Consider the following 18,211-nt stretch of genomic DNA (forward strand, 5'->3'; position numbering starts at 1 on the left):
AATGAAATTGCAGAATTGTTTTGGTTAATTTGTAAACTATGATTTAAATCATCTATGGTATCTGAAGGATTGAAATGTAATACCAATTTTTAAAAAGGGATCCAGGGGTGGTCCAGAAAACTACAGACCATTGTGTCTGGCATCTGTATCAGGCAAAATCATAGAGATTATCATAAAGAATAGAACACATGAACATATAAACAGGCATTGGTTAATGGGAGCAAGCCAACATGAATTTAGCCAAGGCAAGTCTTGCCTCATCAATCTGCTATATTTTTTTGAGGGTGTAAATAAACATGTGGATAAAGGAGAGCCAGTTGATATAGTGTATTTGAATTTCCAGAAAACATTTAACATAGTCCCTTATAAGAGACTTCAGTGTCTGCTTCATTGTGGTTTGAATTGCTTGTACCAACAGGGTCAGTATCATTTGCTAGTTTCTCACCAAAACCAGCTGCTGGGCTACTTGTTCAGTCAGGGTGTGGACTGACTCCCAGCTTTTTTGCTGCCCCTAGCAAGGGCCTGCATTTCTTGCTCCATGCTAGCCCATTGGCTCTGGTACCACAAACGTTTTCAGAAGAGTTCTGCCCTGTTCTGGAACACACAAACTCAACTTTCAGGAAAAATAAAACAAACCTGCTTGTTCAGCACTAACTCATTATAGCTATAAGTACCTCATTCCAGGCAAATCTATCCTTCTTAATCTATTTGTAAATTAAACTTTTGGCTGCCACTGCAGCAATGCCAAGTAAAGGAGAAAGTAACAGAAGGATAAAAAAATTCTCTCTTTTGGAATGGTTTCTTTATGTTTATCAGGCTTTAGCACAGAAATCCCCAAACTGACACCATATGTGGCACTGTGAGTGGTCTTAGGTAGCCAGAGGACAGATTCAGGCTGAATTCTGGCAGAAATCTTTCATAAACTTCTTTATTAGTGACAAGAAAACAAAAGCAGCTCTGCTATTCTTCTCAGTTCAACAACACAAATGTTTCACTAGGCTTCCTTTTCTCCTCTGGGCCAGGCTAGTTATACACCTACCCAGGAACTTCCACCCGGACTAGGATTCCCTGCTGTTTTAGGCTTAAGATAGACTGAGCTAGATCTCTAGATCCAGTACTTTAAGGTGTTTGGGGATTTTCTCCTGTATACTCCTTCACACAGGAGTACTTGTAACAGGTATTTGGATAGTCACACATGCAAGGCACTACAATAATCTAGCCTTGACAACAACATTTTGGCCTCTAATCTGAAATCCTGATAGGAAACATTTGTTCTTAAAGGTTTAATCATTTTAAGCTTATAAAAAGCAGATCTGGCCACTATATGAGACTTCAGGGTTACGCCTGAATCCATCCTAACACCCAAATTTTGAGCCTCTGTTGATAGTGTACCCCTGACACCTGGAGGGGGTTGATCATGATACCCAAAGCATCACAGCCTTGTTTAAATTCAATACCAGTTTGTTCTTAGCTATTTAAGAATTAATTCTCTTCAAACAGCTTGATAAAATGTATGTCAACTGCGTAAATACAATAAGACAAACCTAACATAATCAGCACTTATCCTAAAGGTTGTAGATACATACCAAACAAAACTGATGACAATGCTGGCCCTGAGGAACACCTGAATCAGTCCTAGATTTAGGCATAGGCAATCGCCTAGGTTGCCAGTTTTGAAGGCACCAAATATCCAAACCAAAGAGAAGCCAGCTTCTGCTCGCTATAGTGCCAAGTGCCAGCACAGCCTCAAAGAGGCACCACCACCATGGCCCTGCCTATGGGCACCATAATCTTAAATATGGCCCTGATATGAATTGTGCACCTCCCAAAAAAAAAAAAAAAAAGTATCACCTATAAAACCTATTTGTACTGGCAGCTCTTTTGCCTCTTCTCCTCTGAAAGTTGTTTGCCTCCCTTTCAGGTTTTGACATCTTAAACTAATTTGATAATCTCTATGTACTCTAAAAAAGTAGTCTGTATCAGGTCAGTCCACCACATGTAACCTAACGGTTTGCTTACTGTTGTGCAGTATATGTATTTTAATCACTGTGACTAAATCTCTTAATTTCACAGAATATTCTGCTTTCAAAGTTTCTTCATAAGCTTGAGATATTGGTATGTACATGGTTTCTCTGTAGTAAGTGGTTGCCTCTGTTCCTACAATGAATTTGTTGGTTTTTATTCAGATCATATCGTCTGTCCCCGCCGACGCAGCCCCATCGGTGAAACATGGCCGTATTGGAGGACTCTACTACCATTGAAAAGTGTTTGAATAAAGGTACTTTTTATAAGTATTTAGAAATGTCATCCCTCAAAGCTGGGTTATGTCTCCATGAATCTAAGAACAGATTTATTCAGTGTCGCACATTTTTTATTTTAGAAAAGAGGAGGACCATTTTAAAACTATACCCTCAGTACCAATACTATGCAATCTTTTAATAAGTTCATGATCTGCTATACTATCAGATGCAACAGTAATATCCAGCTGAGCAAGTATCACACAGGTTTGTTTTTTTGTCCAGATGACAATGCAATGCATCAAATAGAAACATTAAAAGGGACTCGGTACATATCCTTCAGTATTTTGGAAGTCAAAGTTAACATTTTTGCTCTCTTGATGTACATTTGCATGAATGTTTTGGTTTTTGATTCTTGCTGTTTTATGTACCCGAGATCGCTATATTGTTATACCTTCTGTTACCTATATGTAATCTAAGGGAATGGGGTAAGGGGGAATTTGGGGGTTCTTTACTGTTGATATCCTTTCAATAGGTTGCATACTTTTTTTTGTACTGCAACAACTGATAAACTTAATAGAATTTCAAATACAAAAAAAAATAAAAATTGGGCCCTATATTTTACTATGAGTCATTGTAGCTTTTAGTTTTATCAAGTGTTGGCATGAGATGGTCCCATTTTTTTTCCCACCCAATATGACAGGGGCATATTTTATTTTGAACATACATGCAACAATCTCCATCAACTCTGGTTAAGAAGCACACCCAAACATTTGATACAGTCACCAGCCAGTTTCAAAGAGGAAGATTCCTCCCAGCCAACCAGAAATGATTCATGACTGGTGAGACTTCAGACAGTGACCCTAGGCAAGTCACTTTACCTTCCATTACTTCAGCTAGAAAACTTAGGCCTAGATTTACTAAGCAGCAATAAGGCAATTTTGTGTGTTAAACAGCATGTAACATATGTTACATGATGTTTATCGCACGACATCACCATATTATGCAATATACATGAAGCTGTCTACCTCTATGGAAATAAGCTGCTTTGAATGCATTTTCATGCATAAAGTTGCAGTCCTAAGTTAATAGAATGACAGAGCTGATTTAAGAAAAAAGTCAGCTGTTATTTCAGGATGTCTTAGGGAGGTATAGATATTATCCCAAGGGAGCATTGGGATACTAACAAGGGTCCCCAATGGACCTGCGAGAAAATTAAAGAGTCAAGATGCCCAAAATATCACCCACCAATTAGTCTAAAATTATCCTGTAGGTCTTCAGAAACCCCCAGCCACCTTCCGAGGCCTCTCTGGCCCCCCAAAAGAGAAAATAAAATGAAGGGAAACAGCAATATGACCTTAAAGGTGTATAGAGAACTATGGGATACTACTGTGTAGTGCTTCTCTGTGGTTCCAAATGCTCTCAAGTTGATTTTATTTGAAATTATAGGGGCCCTAGAGGGCTATACATAAAATATATTCATCCAATTTAGATTGTCTCTTAAGACAAACATTTCCAAGACCTTGGGCACATATTTGCATTCTGCTTCCAAAATCATGATCATTGCCTTTTCTGCTTTAATTTTTTGTCACTCTCACTGATGCTACCACCTTTTGGAACATTCAGTACAGAATTCCTCCCTTGAACAAAACCTGCTGTTCTTCATGTATCAAAGAAGATGGAAATTGTTTTCAACAATAGTTGTTCTGCCCTTTAATCTTCATTTTCCACTCACAGCTGAACATTCACATACCATGCCCTCTCCCGTCTACCAGCTCTGCCAACGCATTCCTGGTTTATTTCTCGACAGAGATGGGCACTTGAAACAGAGTCACACAGCCTGCTTTGCTTTGTGTAACTTATGAAACAGTGTCAGGGAGGACATAAAGCAAAATCAGCCATGCAAAGTAATACAATTTTGACATATAATGAAACAGAAAAAAAACAAAATAAAACAGGAAGGGCTAGGAAACAAAAAATAGTTTGAATAATTATAATTAGTCATTCTTGGTAGAAGCATTAGGTTGAATTTGAGCATTGTTTAATGTTGTTATACATGGGTTTTTATTGTGAACCGCCTGGATGTGTTTCGACAAGTGCTAGATCAAGATTAATAAACAATACCATTTTTATTATTATTTGTCTAGAAAAGCAGAGTTGTAGTGTTGCACTGCATTTATCAATCTAACTTCTGTTGGACATGGAGCCAAAAACGCTTCGTGTAATCTAAGAAATGATGGAGTCCTCTCTCTTATAAATCGTGGGTGATGCATCAGGGCTTGGTCCTTCAGCAGTGACGGCACTTTCGAATGCCACACAACAGGAAGAGGAAAGCATTATGCATGCTAGGTGGGGAGGAGGGCCACACAAATTGCCACAGGAGAAGAAGAATTATGTGTGAACCTGAAGGCGGTCAATGACAAATATTTAGAGGGGAAAAAAAGTCCTTACCGGGTATAATGAAAAGAAAGATATTCCAGCTTTTCTTAGGCTGGGTAAAGTCAGTGCAATACATATCTCCCCCATCGGTACCCATGCTTTTACACATTTGTTCTAGGCCTTCTATGAACTACAGTTTCTGACCCAAAAACCATGCTGTCAAGAGTGAAATAAGAACTTGGGATATGCCATGTTTGGGTCAAACCAAAGGTGCACTGAGCCCAGCATTTAGTGGCCTTAATGCTCCTCGTCTCCAGTTATCCCCTGCACATGCAACTTGTGAACAGATCTGCTACACAATATTTTTTCTAGATATTTTAAAATTGTTACCGTGTATAAAACTGTTATGTCACAACACACCAGAAAGACATTCAAGCAACCAGCACTTAGGCAGAAAACCACTATTAGATCCCTAAGCTAGAACAGAGAAAACAGAAAGTTAAGGGCGGAGAAAACTGAGCAAGTTTAGAGGATTAGAAAATGGTAAAAATAAAAAACAAAAAAAAAAACATTGTTTCTCCAATCAACTACTCACCTTGGGATGCCGAGGTATGGACAAGAAGATTGCATGGCTGAGAAAGCAGAGCGAACATTAAAGGCAGGAGCCGACTGAATCCCCAAGAAGGGACTTAAAGTAAGCAACCTAAACTCACCATCATTCTTCTCAGCAGCCTTTACTCTGCTGATAATATAACTGCTGGATCGTTCAGCCTTCCAGACAATTGTGTCATTTTTGCCATCAGCACTGCTTAAAATAATAGCTTCCCAAAATGAAATGATAAAAAAAGAAACATAAAAGAATGAAATTAATGTCAGATTAATAAATATCCTGAGAAGCAAATGTATTTATCCCAGATCAAATGCTTTTTTTTTTTTTTTCCCAGCTCAGATGTAATGCAATATTTGGGTCAATTTCCTATCAGATATAGGACCAGAAACAGGAGAAAAGAATCTCAAACAGATGCTGTTGCTTTTGAGAATGTTTGTTTCCCTGCAACTCTGACTTCTGGCTTCCAACTTCACATTCTGCTGTGCCACAGGAAAAAAACAAAACAAACAAACAAAATAATAACCAGGAAATGTACTGCAAGCAGCAGCTAGGGAAGTCCCAGCTAGATCCACTCTGTGCCATCCTCGGTTCTGCTCGTGGCCGAGCCGGACTTTCCTAATCACCCTCCCAGGTATGCAGGAAACTTTTAAAGGCAGATGTAGCAAAGCTATATTCCAGTGCAACGCTGCTCCGGGGGCATTCTGTCCAGGGGAAAATACTGCGGCATCTGCACTGTTAGATCTAGAGAAATTTAGGAAACTCAAGTACTTGCAAAATAACATTTTTAAAATAGCAAGATTACTGTGTTTTTCATACTGCCAGTCCCTTATGTCCTCGCTTCACTTTGCTAACTTTTCAGTTTCAGAAGAGTCTAATATAGTTGTCATATGAATACAACAACGGGAACTCTCTGAGGATAAAAGTTCTTACCACATCATAAAGGGCGCAATAAAATCTTTTTCTCTAGTCACATAACTGGATTTTATTTGTTAGGAAAACCGTACAACAGTTTAAACTGAAGGGGGGAGGGGTTAGGTACAAAAAGAACCTTATGATAAGGTTACATATCACATTCAAGGAATAAGCATGCCATCGACTTATGGTTGGCATTGGATGTGAATAATGTGACAGAACAGAGATACAACTCAGGAGAGTGTCTTCTTAAATGGAATAACAGCTGAAGGGAATAGAAACATATCAGTTAAGCTGCTCTGGGTTCCAGAGTCTAATAGCCATTGTTTGGAGCTTGGGCAGGTAGATGTCAAGGGTGGATCTCAAAATATTTTTTTTGACAAAAGGATGTAGCTGAAAGGGATGTAATGCATTTATATGAGGTTAAGCTGGACTAACAGTTATACATGGGTTCATGGACTTTTCAATTGGTAATGAAATCTGCACATTCATAATTCACTAATTTAAGAAGCTTGGAGGAAAGGAATCATAACAATGTCACTCAATACCCCCAAATCATCAGAAAATAAAATCCTATGCTCCATAGTTTTATATTTTTTGCTTTTTATGTTATGCTATCATATACAAGTGCTTGAATGCCAATGAAAAACAGTCAAACATAATAGGCCTGGCATCAGTAACTGGCAACATACACACTATTGTAATCATTTACCACTATTTTTTCTGCAAAAAAAAAAAAAAAAAAAAGATTTAGAATATTAATGCTCTTAAAAATTGGTCATGAAAATTGTGTGTGTTGTGCCTTTGTTTTTACTGAGGCTTAGCAGAAGACCAGATATCTTAAGGGCCCTGAATGACTTTACCTTTCCTTCCCTATTGGGAGAACAACTCAGGAGCATGGGTCAGAATGTGGCTCCAGCACTCCCAAGTGGTCCCCTAAGTCCTACTAGCTACATAACACTTCCTCATAATGGGGTAGATTTTAAAACCCCTGCGCGCGTAAATCCTCCCGGATTTACGCGCACAGAGCACTCGCGTGCCGGCGCGCCTATTTTGCATAGACCGCCGGCGCGCACAAAGCCCCGGGACGCACATAAGTCCCGGGGCTTTGTAAAAGGGGTGGGTGGGGGCATGTTCGGGGGCGTGTCGACAGTTCGGGGGCGGGCCACAGTCCCGAGTCCCCGGCACTGTGGCCTGTGCAGGGGAATGCCAGGGTGGTGCGCGCAAATTATGCCTGCTTCAAGCAGGCGTAACTTGCCCAACAAAGGTAGGGGGGGGATTTAGGTAGGGCTGGGGGGTGGGGTAGATAGGGGAAGGGAGGGGAAGGTGGGGGGACGCGGAAGGAAAGTTCCCTCCGAGGCCGCTCCAATTTTGGAGCGGCCTCGGAGGGAATGGAGGCAGGCTGCGCGGGTCGGCATGCGCAGGCTGCCAATTTTGTGCAGCCTTGCGCGCACCGACCCTGGATTTTATAAGATACGCGCGGCTACGCGCGTATCTTATAAAATCTGGTGTACTTTTGTTTGCGCCGGTAGCGCAAACAAAAGTACGCGCGCGTATGTTTTGAAGATCTACCTCAGAGTCCCAACTCATGAGCTATTAATACTGATAAGACTGTCTATGGCCAAAGCCTCAATGAGATGGTAATGGATTTAGCTCATTGCTAAGGTGAAATACAAGACAATTGTATTTATATCCATGAAATAACTGGCAGCAGAATTCTAATGACAAAATTGTGTGAAAACTTCCAAAACCAGAGGGAAGCAGAAATGTAGGTAAATCGCGATATATGGAGATAAAGTGATGTGAGCCCAGTCACTCAGGAAAACAGTGATACAGAGGAGGCTTGCATTCTTGACCCAGGTTTCCTCATAACTCATAGCTGAAAGTCTTCACTACCTAGTTGAGTTTTCAGGATATCTACAATGAATATAAATGAGATAAATTTGCATATATTTGGTTTCCGATGTATGCAAATTCATATCATGCATATTCATTGTAGGTATTCTGAAAACCAGATGGGCTGTGGGGTCCCCAGGTCAGGTTAGGGATGGAAAATGGACAAGAGAACCTGAAAATGAGGTTAGGAGATCAAAATGAGGAAAGCAGAAAAAAAGAAATGAGGTCCAATGCAATTAGAAAAATGCACAAACAACAAAGGGAGAAAAAAAAACATTTTATTTTAAGTTTAGTGAATGGAATATATCAGCTCTGGTGAAAGTGCATCTCTCGGATATCTTTGGATTTTGTGTAGTGCAGGATGAAATGCATTTCTGTTTCTATTTCTCTGTTGTTGCACACGAAGTCTGACCTCTTAGGATTGCATACAAAGTCTGACCTCTTAGGATTTCCATTTCAGTTTTTATTTGCAGGATTCTACTTCTAATTTGTGGTCATTTGTGGAGGGTTAGTTTGGAGAGAGAGAGAGAGAGTTCGTATGTGATGTTTTGCTAATGTAAGGTTTCTGTATAGGGCTCTGCAACAATCCTGCTTGCTCTGTTTTCCCAATAAAAGTATTGGTGTTCTAGAGCCTGGTGTAATATTTGCATTGCTTCCTTTCCATAGGTTGGGCTGGTGCTGTTTAAGTCCTGAGAATTAATGCTATTTTGGGACAGCAAATTTGTTACATATGTTCTGAGTTACTTTTTTGCAGGATTTTATGCTGGTTCACAGAATTCCACATGTTGGAGAGTTTGTGTTGCCATTACTGGTCTTGGCACCAAAATTAGTTTTGCTCTTTACCCATGTTTGAGGAAGTTTATGTGAAAGCAGGGGATTTACTGAATTTGAGGGGCACTGTTTATCGTGTATATACCCAAGACTTTATTACTGTTATTCAGTCTATCAGCGGAGGGGTTCCCTACACCAGCAGTGCCAAAAAACATAAATTTATCACCGGGAGGGAAGAAGAATTAGAGGAAGGATCAGGTAGGGATCAGGTGGATGACGATAAGACAGTGTCGAAAGTGGCATGAGTAAAGCTGCCATCTTCCATGCGAGGGTTGTGCCAAATTTAGTTTTTGCACAGGGGGCTGGTATCAGAAACCCTTTGAAATGAGAATTAGAAATCTAGACAGGTATACCTAAAGGAGAGGCTAGGAAAAGAGAGACCAGGGAGCTGTAAGACATTCAAATACCTGGACAGTATTAATAATGCAAAAAAAGCAAACCTGTTTCAATGGGGAAAGGTTCTAGAACAAGGAGACACGAGGTGGAAGACTGAGGAGCAACAACAGGAAATGCTTTTTCATAGAAAGGATGATGGATGCTTGGAACACCCTCCTATTACAGGTAGTGGAAGATAAAACAATAACAGTGTATAAGAGCGCATGAGATAAACACTTAGGGCCTGATTTTAAAAAGCATTTACTCGAGTAAAAACCAGGTTTACTGGAGTAAATTCACTTTACTTGAGTAAATGGCTTTTGAAAATTGCTACAATAGTAGCTACATTTACGCATGTAACTCCTTTTGAAAATTACCCCCAGAGGATCTTTGGTTGCTAAAAGTGAAGAGATAGGAGAAAACATGATCTAGTGGCACATTTTAAGTGTTTGTAGTACCATAATATACTGACTCAACAATGAGTCTTGGGGCTGACAGAAGTAGTTAATAATATGATAGATTAGAAGTCCTAGTGTAAACACAGGCAACCCCATGGCTAAGTTTGTCTGGTAGGCTATAGTGGCAGAACTGACTAGCAGCTGGGTCTAGTAGACTACAAGCACTATAATATCTAGGAATCCTACTATTAGTGATGGGGCAAAGTCCGTCCGGCCCCATTTTTTAAATTGACGTCAACCGGCCTGGAGCCTAGGGGGCACTCCAGACCACCACTGGACCACTAGGGTGTCATCTTCTAGGTAGAGGAGTCCGGGGTTGGGAAGAGGGTCCCTAGACCATGAGGGTGTCACTTCTATCTAAGGGAGGCATGGGGTGGGGCCACTAGACTACCAAGGGTTATGTTGTATAGTGTAGGAGGCTGGAGAGGGTGGGGATTGTTTGAATAGGGAGGTATTAGGGTTGGGGGGTATTTTATGTAACAAAAGGGAGGATTTTGAAAAGGGAGCCAGATGTCACCATGTGACTTTTAAATCTATTTTTAAACTTTTTAAAGGCTGCACCACCTCTACAGCCAAGACCCCTATGGTGGGGGGATTTACACATTGGGAAGGGAAGTTTCAGGCCACATGGCCCTTTAAGAAGCATCCCAGTGACATTGAAATGCACATTAGCATCCCAGTGTCCCCAGGATCAGCTAAATACAATTCTTAAAAATTCATTAAAATAATGCAGCTTGCTTTTTTTGAGGCAATCTGTGTTAATTTATTTGAATGGGATTACTATGCATTAGCTGCTTTGCATGTATTTCTAAATGTTATGTCTGCAAATGCAGGTAAAGCAGTTCATTTCAATGGGAGAGTACTTTTTATTTAGGGAAACACACACAATGTTGGGTATATGATATGATAAACACTGTTTTTCATGCATTATATCCTTAACGCATCTTAGTAAATAAACCTTCACATTTGATATGTTATTTTATTGTATTTTAAATTTTGTTTATGTATGGCAGATCCGCTATAATAAATGCTGAAATAAAATAAAATAAATTTACATTGCAAGTTAAAACAGGACTTAACAAGCTACAAAATGGTTTACTGAGGGCATGGGAAAACTTGCCCTCAATAGCATCGCTGCAGTACTAATGTGTATGTTACAAATGTTTAACTGCCTAAATTTACTGCTCATATTACAGCTTATTCAAAATGCAACGGTTAGGATAATTTTTTGGATTAAAATATGGTGAAAGCATTTCCCCATATTTGAAAGAATTGCAGTGGCTTCCTGTTGCACAGAGGATGAGGTTTAAGTTGTTTAACTATGATCTATAAGTCATTGTATTTTGAGTCTGTTGGAAGAACAAGTTAATTCTCTACGTGTCACCTTGCTCATTACACTCTGACAATGGACAGGCTGGGTCCCAGCATTTGTTAGTAGTTCCTTCCATTTTGTTAGTAAAGCTAATTGGAAGCAGATCTAAGGCTTTTTCTGTATTGGGCCCTGAACTTTGGGATTCTATTCCCATTGAAATAAGTAGGATATCTGATTACATGAAATTTCCAAAGGTGTTGAAAACTATTTTGTTCTTAGATGCTTTTAATTACTAATTTTTATTGTGTTATTTTACTGTTTTGTTTCTGTCTATTTTATGTATATTTGCTGTGATTCGCAATGGTGCTCTGTGAATTGTGGAATACAAGTTTCTAAAATAAATAAATAAAATCCTTCTCTGCCGAGGCATTAAATCCCCCATGCACACCAGCCTAAAGTGAAAGGGCCGGTTTGCAAGGGGGATTTCATTCCCCTCCCCCCCCCTCCCCAATCTCACCTCTCCTGCTCCCTACCAGAGAAAAAGGGCCAGATGGCTTGCCAGACCCCTTGCCTTCTCCCAGGATGCCCCTTCTGATAGGCCCAAATTTCAGTGGGGACAAATAAGAGCAAACTTCCTTGCCACCCTACTCCCAGCATCTTCAAGAATGGTAGCAGCTACGTTCTCTTGCCACGCTGCCCCACGCTAATTCCCATGGGACCAGTAAAGCGGTATTTATATATGACACTCCTTCGTTTGCCTATGGGAAAGAGTTAATTTTAGTATGCCAAAGGATGGTCTTAATATGACTGTCAAGGCCTTACTGCAAAGCTCACAATTTTTAGTGTGATTCAAAGATCCTTAAAGTAGATATTAACACGTACTGGATAGACCCCCATAATGTTGTTGGTTTTGTTCCTGATAAGGGCAAATTGGAGGAATGGAGCAAGGAAAATGAGAGAAGAATACAGAGGTGCCCATGTTAAAAGCAGTAGGACAAACCAGCTCAAGGGTAACAAAAGTAACTGGAGAAAACCAAAAAGGATGATGGGAGAACCACAGTGGAACACACGATCCTAGCTTAAGGGAGTCTATGAATATATCCTTTTAGTGTAATTCTTTTCAGTACCAATGTGCTCTTCTTGTAAAATGAAATTGAATTTAACAAAGCAGGGCTCAAGCTTCAGTATATACACTCCTCCTCTGCCTGAGCCTGCTTGACTACACTTGCACATATGGAGCCGCTCTGTCATAGTACTCCTTTCACAATAATGAAGGATTAAACATAGACACAATGGGGAAAACCCCTAGTAAGTACATGGACCTGAACGCTGTCCAGTATGCGTTGTGTTTTAAGCACATACTGTCTATCACCAGCAGACAGGACCTCAGGGAGACTCAGAATAAATTTCTGATGTAGTATTATTACTCGCATGAAACTGGCTACCTCTCCAATCTGTGAAATGTGTGCTCAGTTGCCTGGCACGTTGGGCCATAAGTTTTGGGGTTGTCTGAAGATTGTACCCTTTTAGAAGGCAATAGTCATTATATTTCCCAGGTTGTGGGGATCCAAGTACTCACGTGCTTCTTTTTGATCAGTTGCGAGGTATAGCCCTGGGGCAAATGTATAAACGGCTTTGGATTCGGAAGGTTTTACTGCTGGCAAAGAAATCTATTCTCTACTATTGGGTGGGTCGCATCCTCCAAACAACATACTGACGTAATCAAATACATCTCCTGTGTATTAACGAAAAGTTTGCTGAACGGCTTGATGTATCCCATAAGTCTAAGCCCTTTCTACCTGTTTGGGAGGCCTATATTCAGTCATTGTGGCACGGTGCACGTAGTCTCATCTTAAATGATCAGCAGACTGGTTCAGTTCATTAGACAGTTTGGGATCTGCTGGGACACGTTAACCAGTAGAATGGGGAAGAGGGGGATATACTGGGGGGGGGGGGGGATTTGGGGCTTTTTGTATCATTGTAGGGAAGCTGGGAGGAATCCACCAGTGTATGCCAAGATTTCTGTGATTATTTTTGTTTCACTGCAAGCTATTTGTATTTGTTGAATGAAACTCAATAAAAACACTTAAACATAAAATAAAGCCTCCTATCCTGATTACAGTGTTTCTTTACAGTAATACTACAAAAACAATATAGAATAACTCTACTGTTGTCTTCCTATAAAGCAGGGAAATAGAGCAAAAAGTAATATAATATAATATAACATAATATATATAAAGTAATATAATGTAATATAGAAAGGGAAAATGTCATATTTTTCCCCTGAGTCTTGTATTCTGAATCAAAGCACCTTTTAAAAATGAGAAAAAAAAACAAACCCCATGAACTTTTTTTTTTTACATATTGATATAAAAATCTCTCCTCTCAAGGGCATCACCTTCCCTCCTTCTTTTTAAGACAACCCACAATTCATTATATTATTTGATTAAGATGTTTGAATCTAGGACTTCCCATCAGTCTCGCTCATATAAATATAATAATAATAATAATAATCTTGCAATAATATATCAAAAATGGCCACGAACCCCCCCCCCCCCTTGGAAAAATAAAATTCATGTTTTTCATTTTCAGAAATTAGTATGCGCTCCCTGCAAACAGCGTGCGCTACCTGCACTGCCCCAGTCAATTAGAAAAAGAAAAGGGAAACCGCATGATTTCCAAGGGGCTAGATGAAAAGGATTGGGCAAAAAAAAGTACAAGGGATCTCAAAAAGGACAGAAAAGAATATGTGGGGAAAGCGGTGGGAGAAAAGACGGGAAGGATGCAAGCAGGAGAAAAGACAGCAAGGGGGAGAAGGCTTCTGCAGGTTTGTTCAAGAAAAGAGGACGGGCAGAGGTAGAAATTGTAAATCTGAGAAGAGAAAAGGAATAATGAATGGATGACAACAAGGAAAAGCAGAAACACTAAACAAATACTTTTGCTCTCTGCTAACCGAAGAAGGGATTGGAAAATGACCAAGAGAGCTAGAAGGAAATCTCGTGGTAGAAGTGTAGAGGCCACACCGTTTACAGGACAGTGTAAGCAGGGAAGGAGCAGATCTAAATAAGGACAAAGTTTTGGTGCCAGATGGGATATATCCTAGGAAATTAAGGGAGCTCAGAGAAGTTGTGGTGGATTCACTGATGGATCTGCTCAACCGCTCCTTGAAGATGGGAGTAATTCCACAAACTGGAAAAGAACATAAGCAACAGCGCACTGGGGCAGACCAAAGGTCATAAGAACATAAGAAACGGCATCTGGGTCAGAACAAGGTCCAGGAAGCCCAGCATCCTGTCTCTGACAATGGCCAGGCTGGGTCACAAGCATTTATTTTATTTTAAATTACTTATTAATGAAATTCCCAAGGCAATACACCAGGCAAATGTCAAGAGGTAGTTACTTGCTCCCAGGCATAGCAATAGGCAAACCTGGCAGCTTTTGATTTCCAGTCACCCCAAAACTGAGGTGGATTAGTGGGGGGGCAACCAGCAGCTGCACATGAACAAACTCTCTCACACACATGTTCACTCACATTCTCTCACACACATGTTCACTCACATCCTCTCACACACATGCTCACTCTCACTCCTCATTCACCTATGTACTCTCATTCACACACATGCACACTCATTCTCTCTCTTCACCTTCATCCCCATTAGCCACAGCAGCCTCCTCTTTCCCCTGGCCCACAGAACCAATGCTCCTCTTCTTCCTCCTTCTGCGATGCCCCATTTCATTTTCCCTGGGCAGGCCTAACACTGCCGTTCTTCCTCCTTCTGCTCAGAGGGGGGTTGATGCTGCCTGTTTCCTGTTCACCGAGAGGGAAGCCGACACTCCTACTCTTCTTCCTCCTGCCACATGGGGGCTGATTCTCCTGCTCGTCCTTCTTCACTGAGTGGCCCCGATGCTCCTCATCCTTCGGGCCTGCACTGCTCAAGTCACTTTTTATTCTGGGCCTTCTGCAACAAGGCACCTGGTGTTTTCGGGTATTGGCCCACAAACCTGGCAATTTTTTTCAAAATTCTAGAGTCTCCTGGCCAAATCTGGAGAGTTCCCAGGGATGGCAATAGGTTCAGGAAGCCCAGCATCTTGTCTCCAACAATGGCCATCCCAGGTAGAAGAGCAGATGTTGTCTCTCTTCATAGGAGAAGAAACAGGGAGGAGGTGCCAAATTACAGATCAGTTAGCCTCACCTGAATGTCAAATAAAACTCTTTTAAAGGAAAGGATACTACATTATCTTGAATCCAGCAGCATGCAGGATCTGAAGGAGCATGGTTTTACTAAAGGGAGATTATGTTAGACAAATGTGATTAATTTCTTTGCTTGGATGACCAGAGAATTAGACCAGGGGCATGAGCTAGATGTGGTGTACTTGGATTTCAGTAAAACTTATGATAAAATAAACTGAGCGGTCTGGGGAGAGCACAAAAATGATGTACTGAATTAGAAACTGGTTGAGTGATAGCCAGGAATGAGTAATGGTAAATGCAATTCACGCTGAAGATTAATGAAGAATCTCAGGAATTAGTGGAGAACCTCAGGGATCTGTTCTGGGGCCAGTTAAGCTCAATGTGTTTGGGAGCTATTTTGCAGATTGGTTAGAAGGAAAAATGTACCACTTTTTTTTGCAGATGTTAACAAGATCTGCAGCACAGTAGACACAGTAACAAGTGATCTAAGAAAGTTCAAGAGGTGGTAGCATGCTTGGCAGTTGATTCAATACAAAAAAGTGAGGAATCATTCAACTGGATTGTAGAAATCTGAGGGAGCAGTATACAGAATCTCTCGTTGAGATTCTGATGTGCAACAAGAGAGCATCTTAGTGTCAAGGTAGCAGAACAGTGTGACAGAGGTGGCCAGAGCCAGAGGGATGGTAAAGTGCATAACAGGAGGCATAACAAGTAGAAAAAAGGAAATAATGAATCTATAGAGGTCATTGGCAAGACCCCCACCTGGAATATTGTGTCCTGTTCTGGAGGCCGTACATCCAAATGAATACAGAAAAGGTGCAAGAAGTCAGGAAAAGACTACCAAAATGGTGCAAGATCTCACCAAAAGCCCTGTGACATAACACTTAAGGAACTAAAGGTGTGCACCCTAGAGATGAGGAGAGGCAAGAGGGATGTAATAGGGACTTTGAAATATCTCAAAGGTATGAATCATGCACAAGAAGCAAACCTTTTTTTTTTTTTTTGCAGAGGAATATCTGTTCAAGCAAGATGTCACAATGTAAAGCTCCAAAAGGGTAGGCTCAGAAGCAACATCAGAAAACATTTCTTCACTGAAAGGGATAGAAAAGAATGGCCTCCCATGGGAGGTGGTGGAGAGAAAAAAAAGTAACAGGGGGCCCAGTGGCATGCAGCATCGAGAAGGTCCCTGAATCAGGTTTTGGACATTGAGCAGCATTCACAACCACAGGGGAGGGAGTCATTATCATAATAAAGGTGACGCCGGGTGGCAAGATTTAGAACCTGTGATAAGGGTTCCGGTCCGGAAGGAGCACTGGTGCATGGCTCTTGGTCTCTGAACTGTTGCTGCAGTGACCAGACCATGAACAGTGGGAGGGAGAGCCTATTAAAATAAGGGGAAAATCTGAGTAGTTATAAATGAAGGCTCATCAAGGTGCCAGAATCCCTGCCCTGGATCCAACTGAGCTGGAACAAAAAGGGAGAAAGAAAGAGCTAGTGGGCCAAACAAAAAAAAAACCAGTAACAGAATTCAAGAAAGCCTGGGATAAGCACAGAAGAAGATCTGAGGAGAAAGCCAGATATCAACTGGATGGACAGCAATGCATGAGGAATGAAACTGGACAGACGAGCAGGCCCTTATGGTACTTATCGTCTATCATGTTCTCTGTTTCTATGACAACATGACTCCTTGCCCATCCTCTCACTTCTGCTATGTGAACCAGGTGAGTAGCTGTGCACATTTATCTATTTCTAGATGTAATGCTCCCTTGGTTGTTCCAAATAGGGTGGAGATAGCCTGCACACACACATCTAGATTAAAATTGCCAGAGCTAGACCAGCAAGCAGCAAAATAACACTAACAGAAGGTTATTGTATGCCTGGCAGATGAGCGTAGGAAGCGGTCTTGGAAGAGGGCTTCTCAGGGCTCCCTGTCTGCACGCATCCTCACAGTCCTGCAAGCTTCTCAGGGCTCCCTGACTCCTGTCTGCACGCATCACAGTCCTGCAAGCTTCTCAGGACTCCCTGACTCCTGTCTGCACGCATCACAGTCCTGCAAGCTTCTCAGGGCTCTCTGACTCCTGTCTGCACGCATCACAGTCCTGCAAGCTTCTCAGGGCTCCCTGACTCCTGTCTGCACGCATCACAGTCCTGCAAGCTTCTCAGGGCTCCCTGACTCCTGTCTGCATGCATCACAGTCCTGCAAGCTTCTCAGGGCTCTCTGACTCCTGTCTGCACGCATCCTCACAGTCCTGCAAGCGATGGGTCATTTCAGCCAAACCCCCGACACAGCGCCGTCCCACTGCGACCCACCAGAGACCTGGGCAGTCTTGGAGCACCAGCCAACCTCCCCTTCCCTCCCACAGCTCCAGTGCAAGCGCTGCTGCTGCTGCCGCCGCCAACCCACACACACACACACACAACACGGAGCGGGAGCCGGCGCCCCATTTCCCCAGCTCCGCATCGCCAGATCCTTTGCGGGAAGTGGATGCTTCGGCTCTGCCCTTATCCCCGGCGAGAAGGTGGGGGAGGTTATACAGAGCGAGGGCACATACGGAAGGGGGTAGATCGGGGGGGGGGGAGGTGTCCGGGGAGGCTCTCGTGGATCCCCCTTACCCGCGCGGGTGTATGCGATCGGGGGGGGTGCACGAACCTGTTAGGAAGAGGGAGCCAAGAGCCGCCGGCCCGATCATTCTGGTCCGTCGGGGACGGGTGGGAGACTGTTCCCGGGAGGAGGGGGGAGGGAAGGGCCTCTGCTGCTGCTGCTCCAGCTGTGCTAGAAAGCGGCTGCGCGCGAGTGAACCACTGTCCCTCAGCCCGGGCGCGCTCTCTCCCTCCCTCCTCCGGCCGCCCCGCGCTGCCTGCTGGGATCCGCCGCCCAGATGTGCCCCGGAGTTTTCTTTCAGCAACACCCGAGGATTCAGCTATAAAAGAGAACCAAAATAAAGACAGGGTCAATACGGGTGGATCTAACCTGCCGAAGGGGGGGTTGGCCTGCCTGGATCTTCGGCG

General features: G+C 42.2%; 1 protein-coding gene across 7 annotated transcripts in view; it reads right to left on the bottom strand.

Annotated features, from left to right (window-relative positions):
- Positions 1–18,006, bottom strand: part of SGCE (sarcoglycan epsilon) — a 107,378-nt gene extending 89,372 nt beyond the window's left edge. For 3 of the 7 annotated variants that reach the window (XM_029588908.1, XM_029588904.1, XM_029588902.1), the window contains exons 1-2: positions 17,853–18,006; positions 5,330–5,437 (exon numbers count right to left, since the gene is read on the bottom strand). In XM_029588908.1, coding sequence (XP_029444768.1) covers positions 5,330–5,437; positions 17,853–17,892 — 148 coding nt within the window. In that variant the 5' untranslated portion in view covers positions 17,893–18,006. Of the gene's footprint in view, positions 1–5,211; positions 5,249–5,329; positions 5,438–17,852 lie in introns of those variants that run through there. The other 4 variants (XM_029588905.1, XM_029588906.1, XM_029588909.1 and 1 more) reach the window with 4 other exon arrangements.
- Between the last annotated feature and the right edge of the window lie 205 nt (positions 18,007–18,211).

This window comes from Rhinatrema bivittatum, chromosome 2, assembly GCF_901001135.1.
Source record: "Rhinatrema bivittatum chromosome 2, aRhiBiv1.1, whole genome shotgun sequence".
NCBI classification, from domain to species: Eukaryota; Metazoa; Chordata; class Amphibia; order Gymnophiona; family Rhinatrematidae; genus Rhinatrema; species Rhinatrema bivittatum.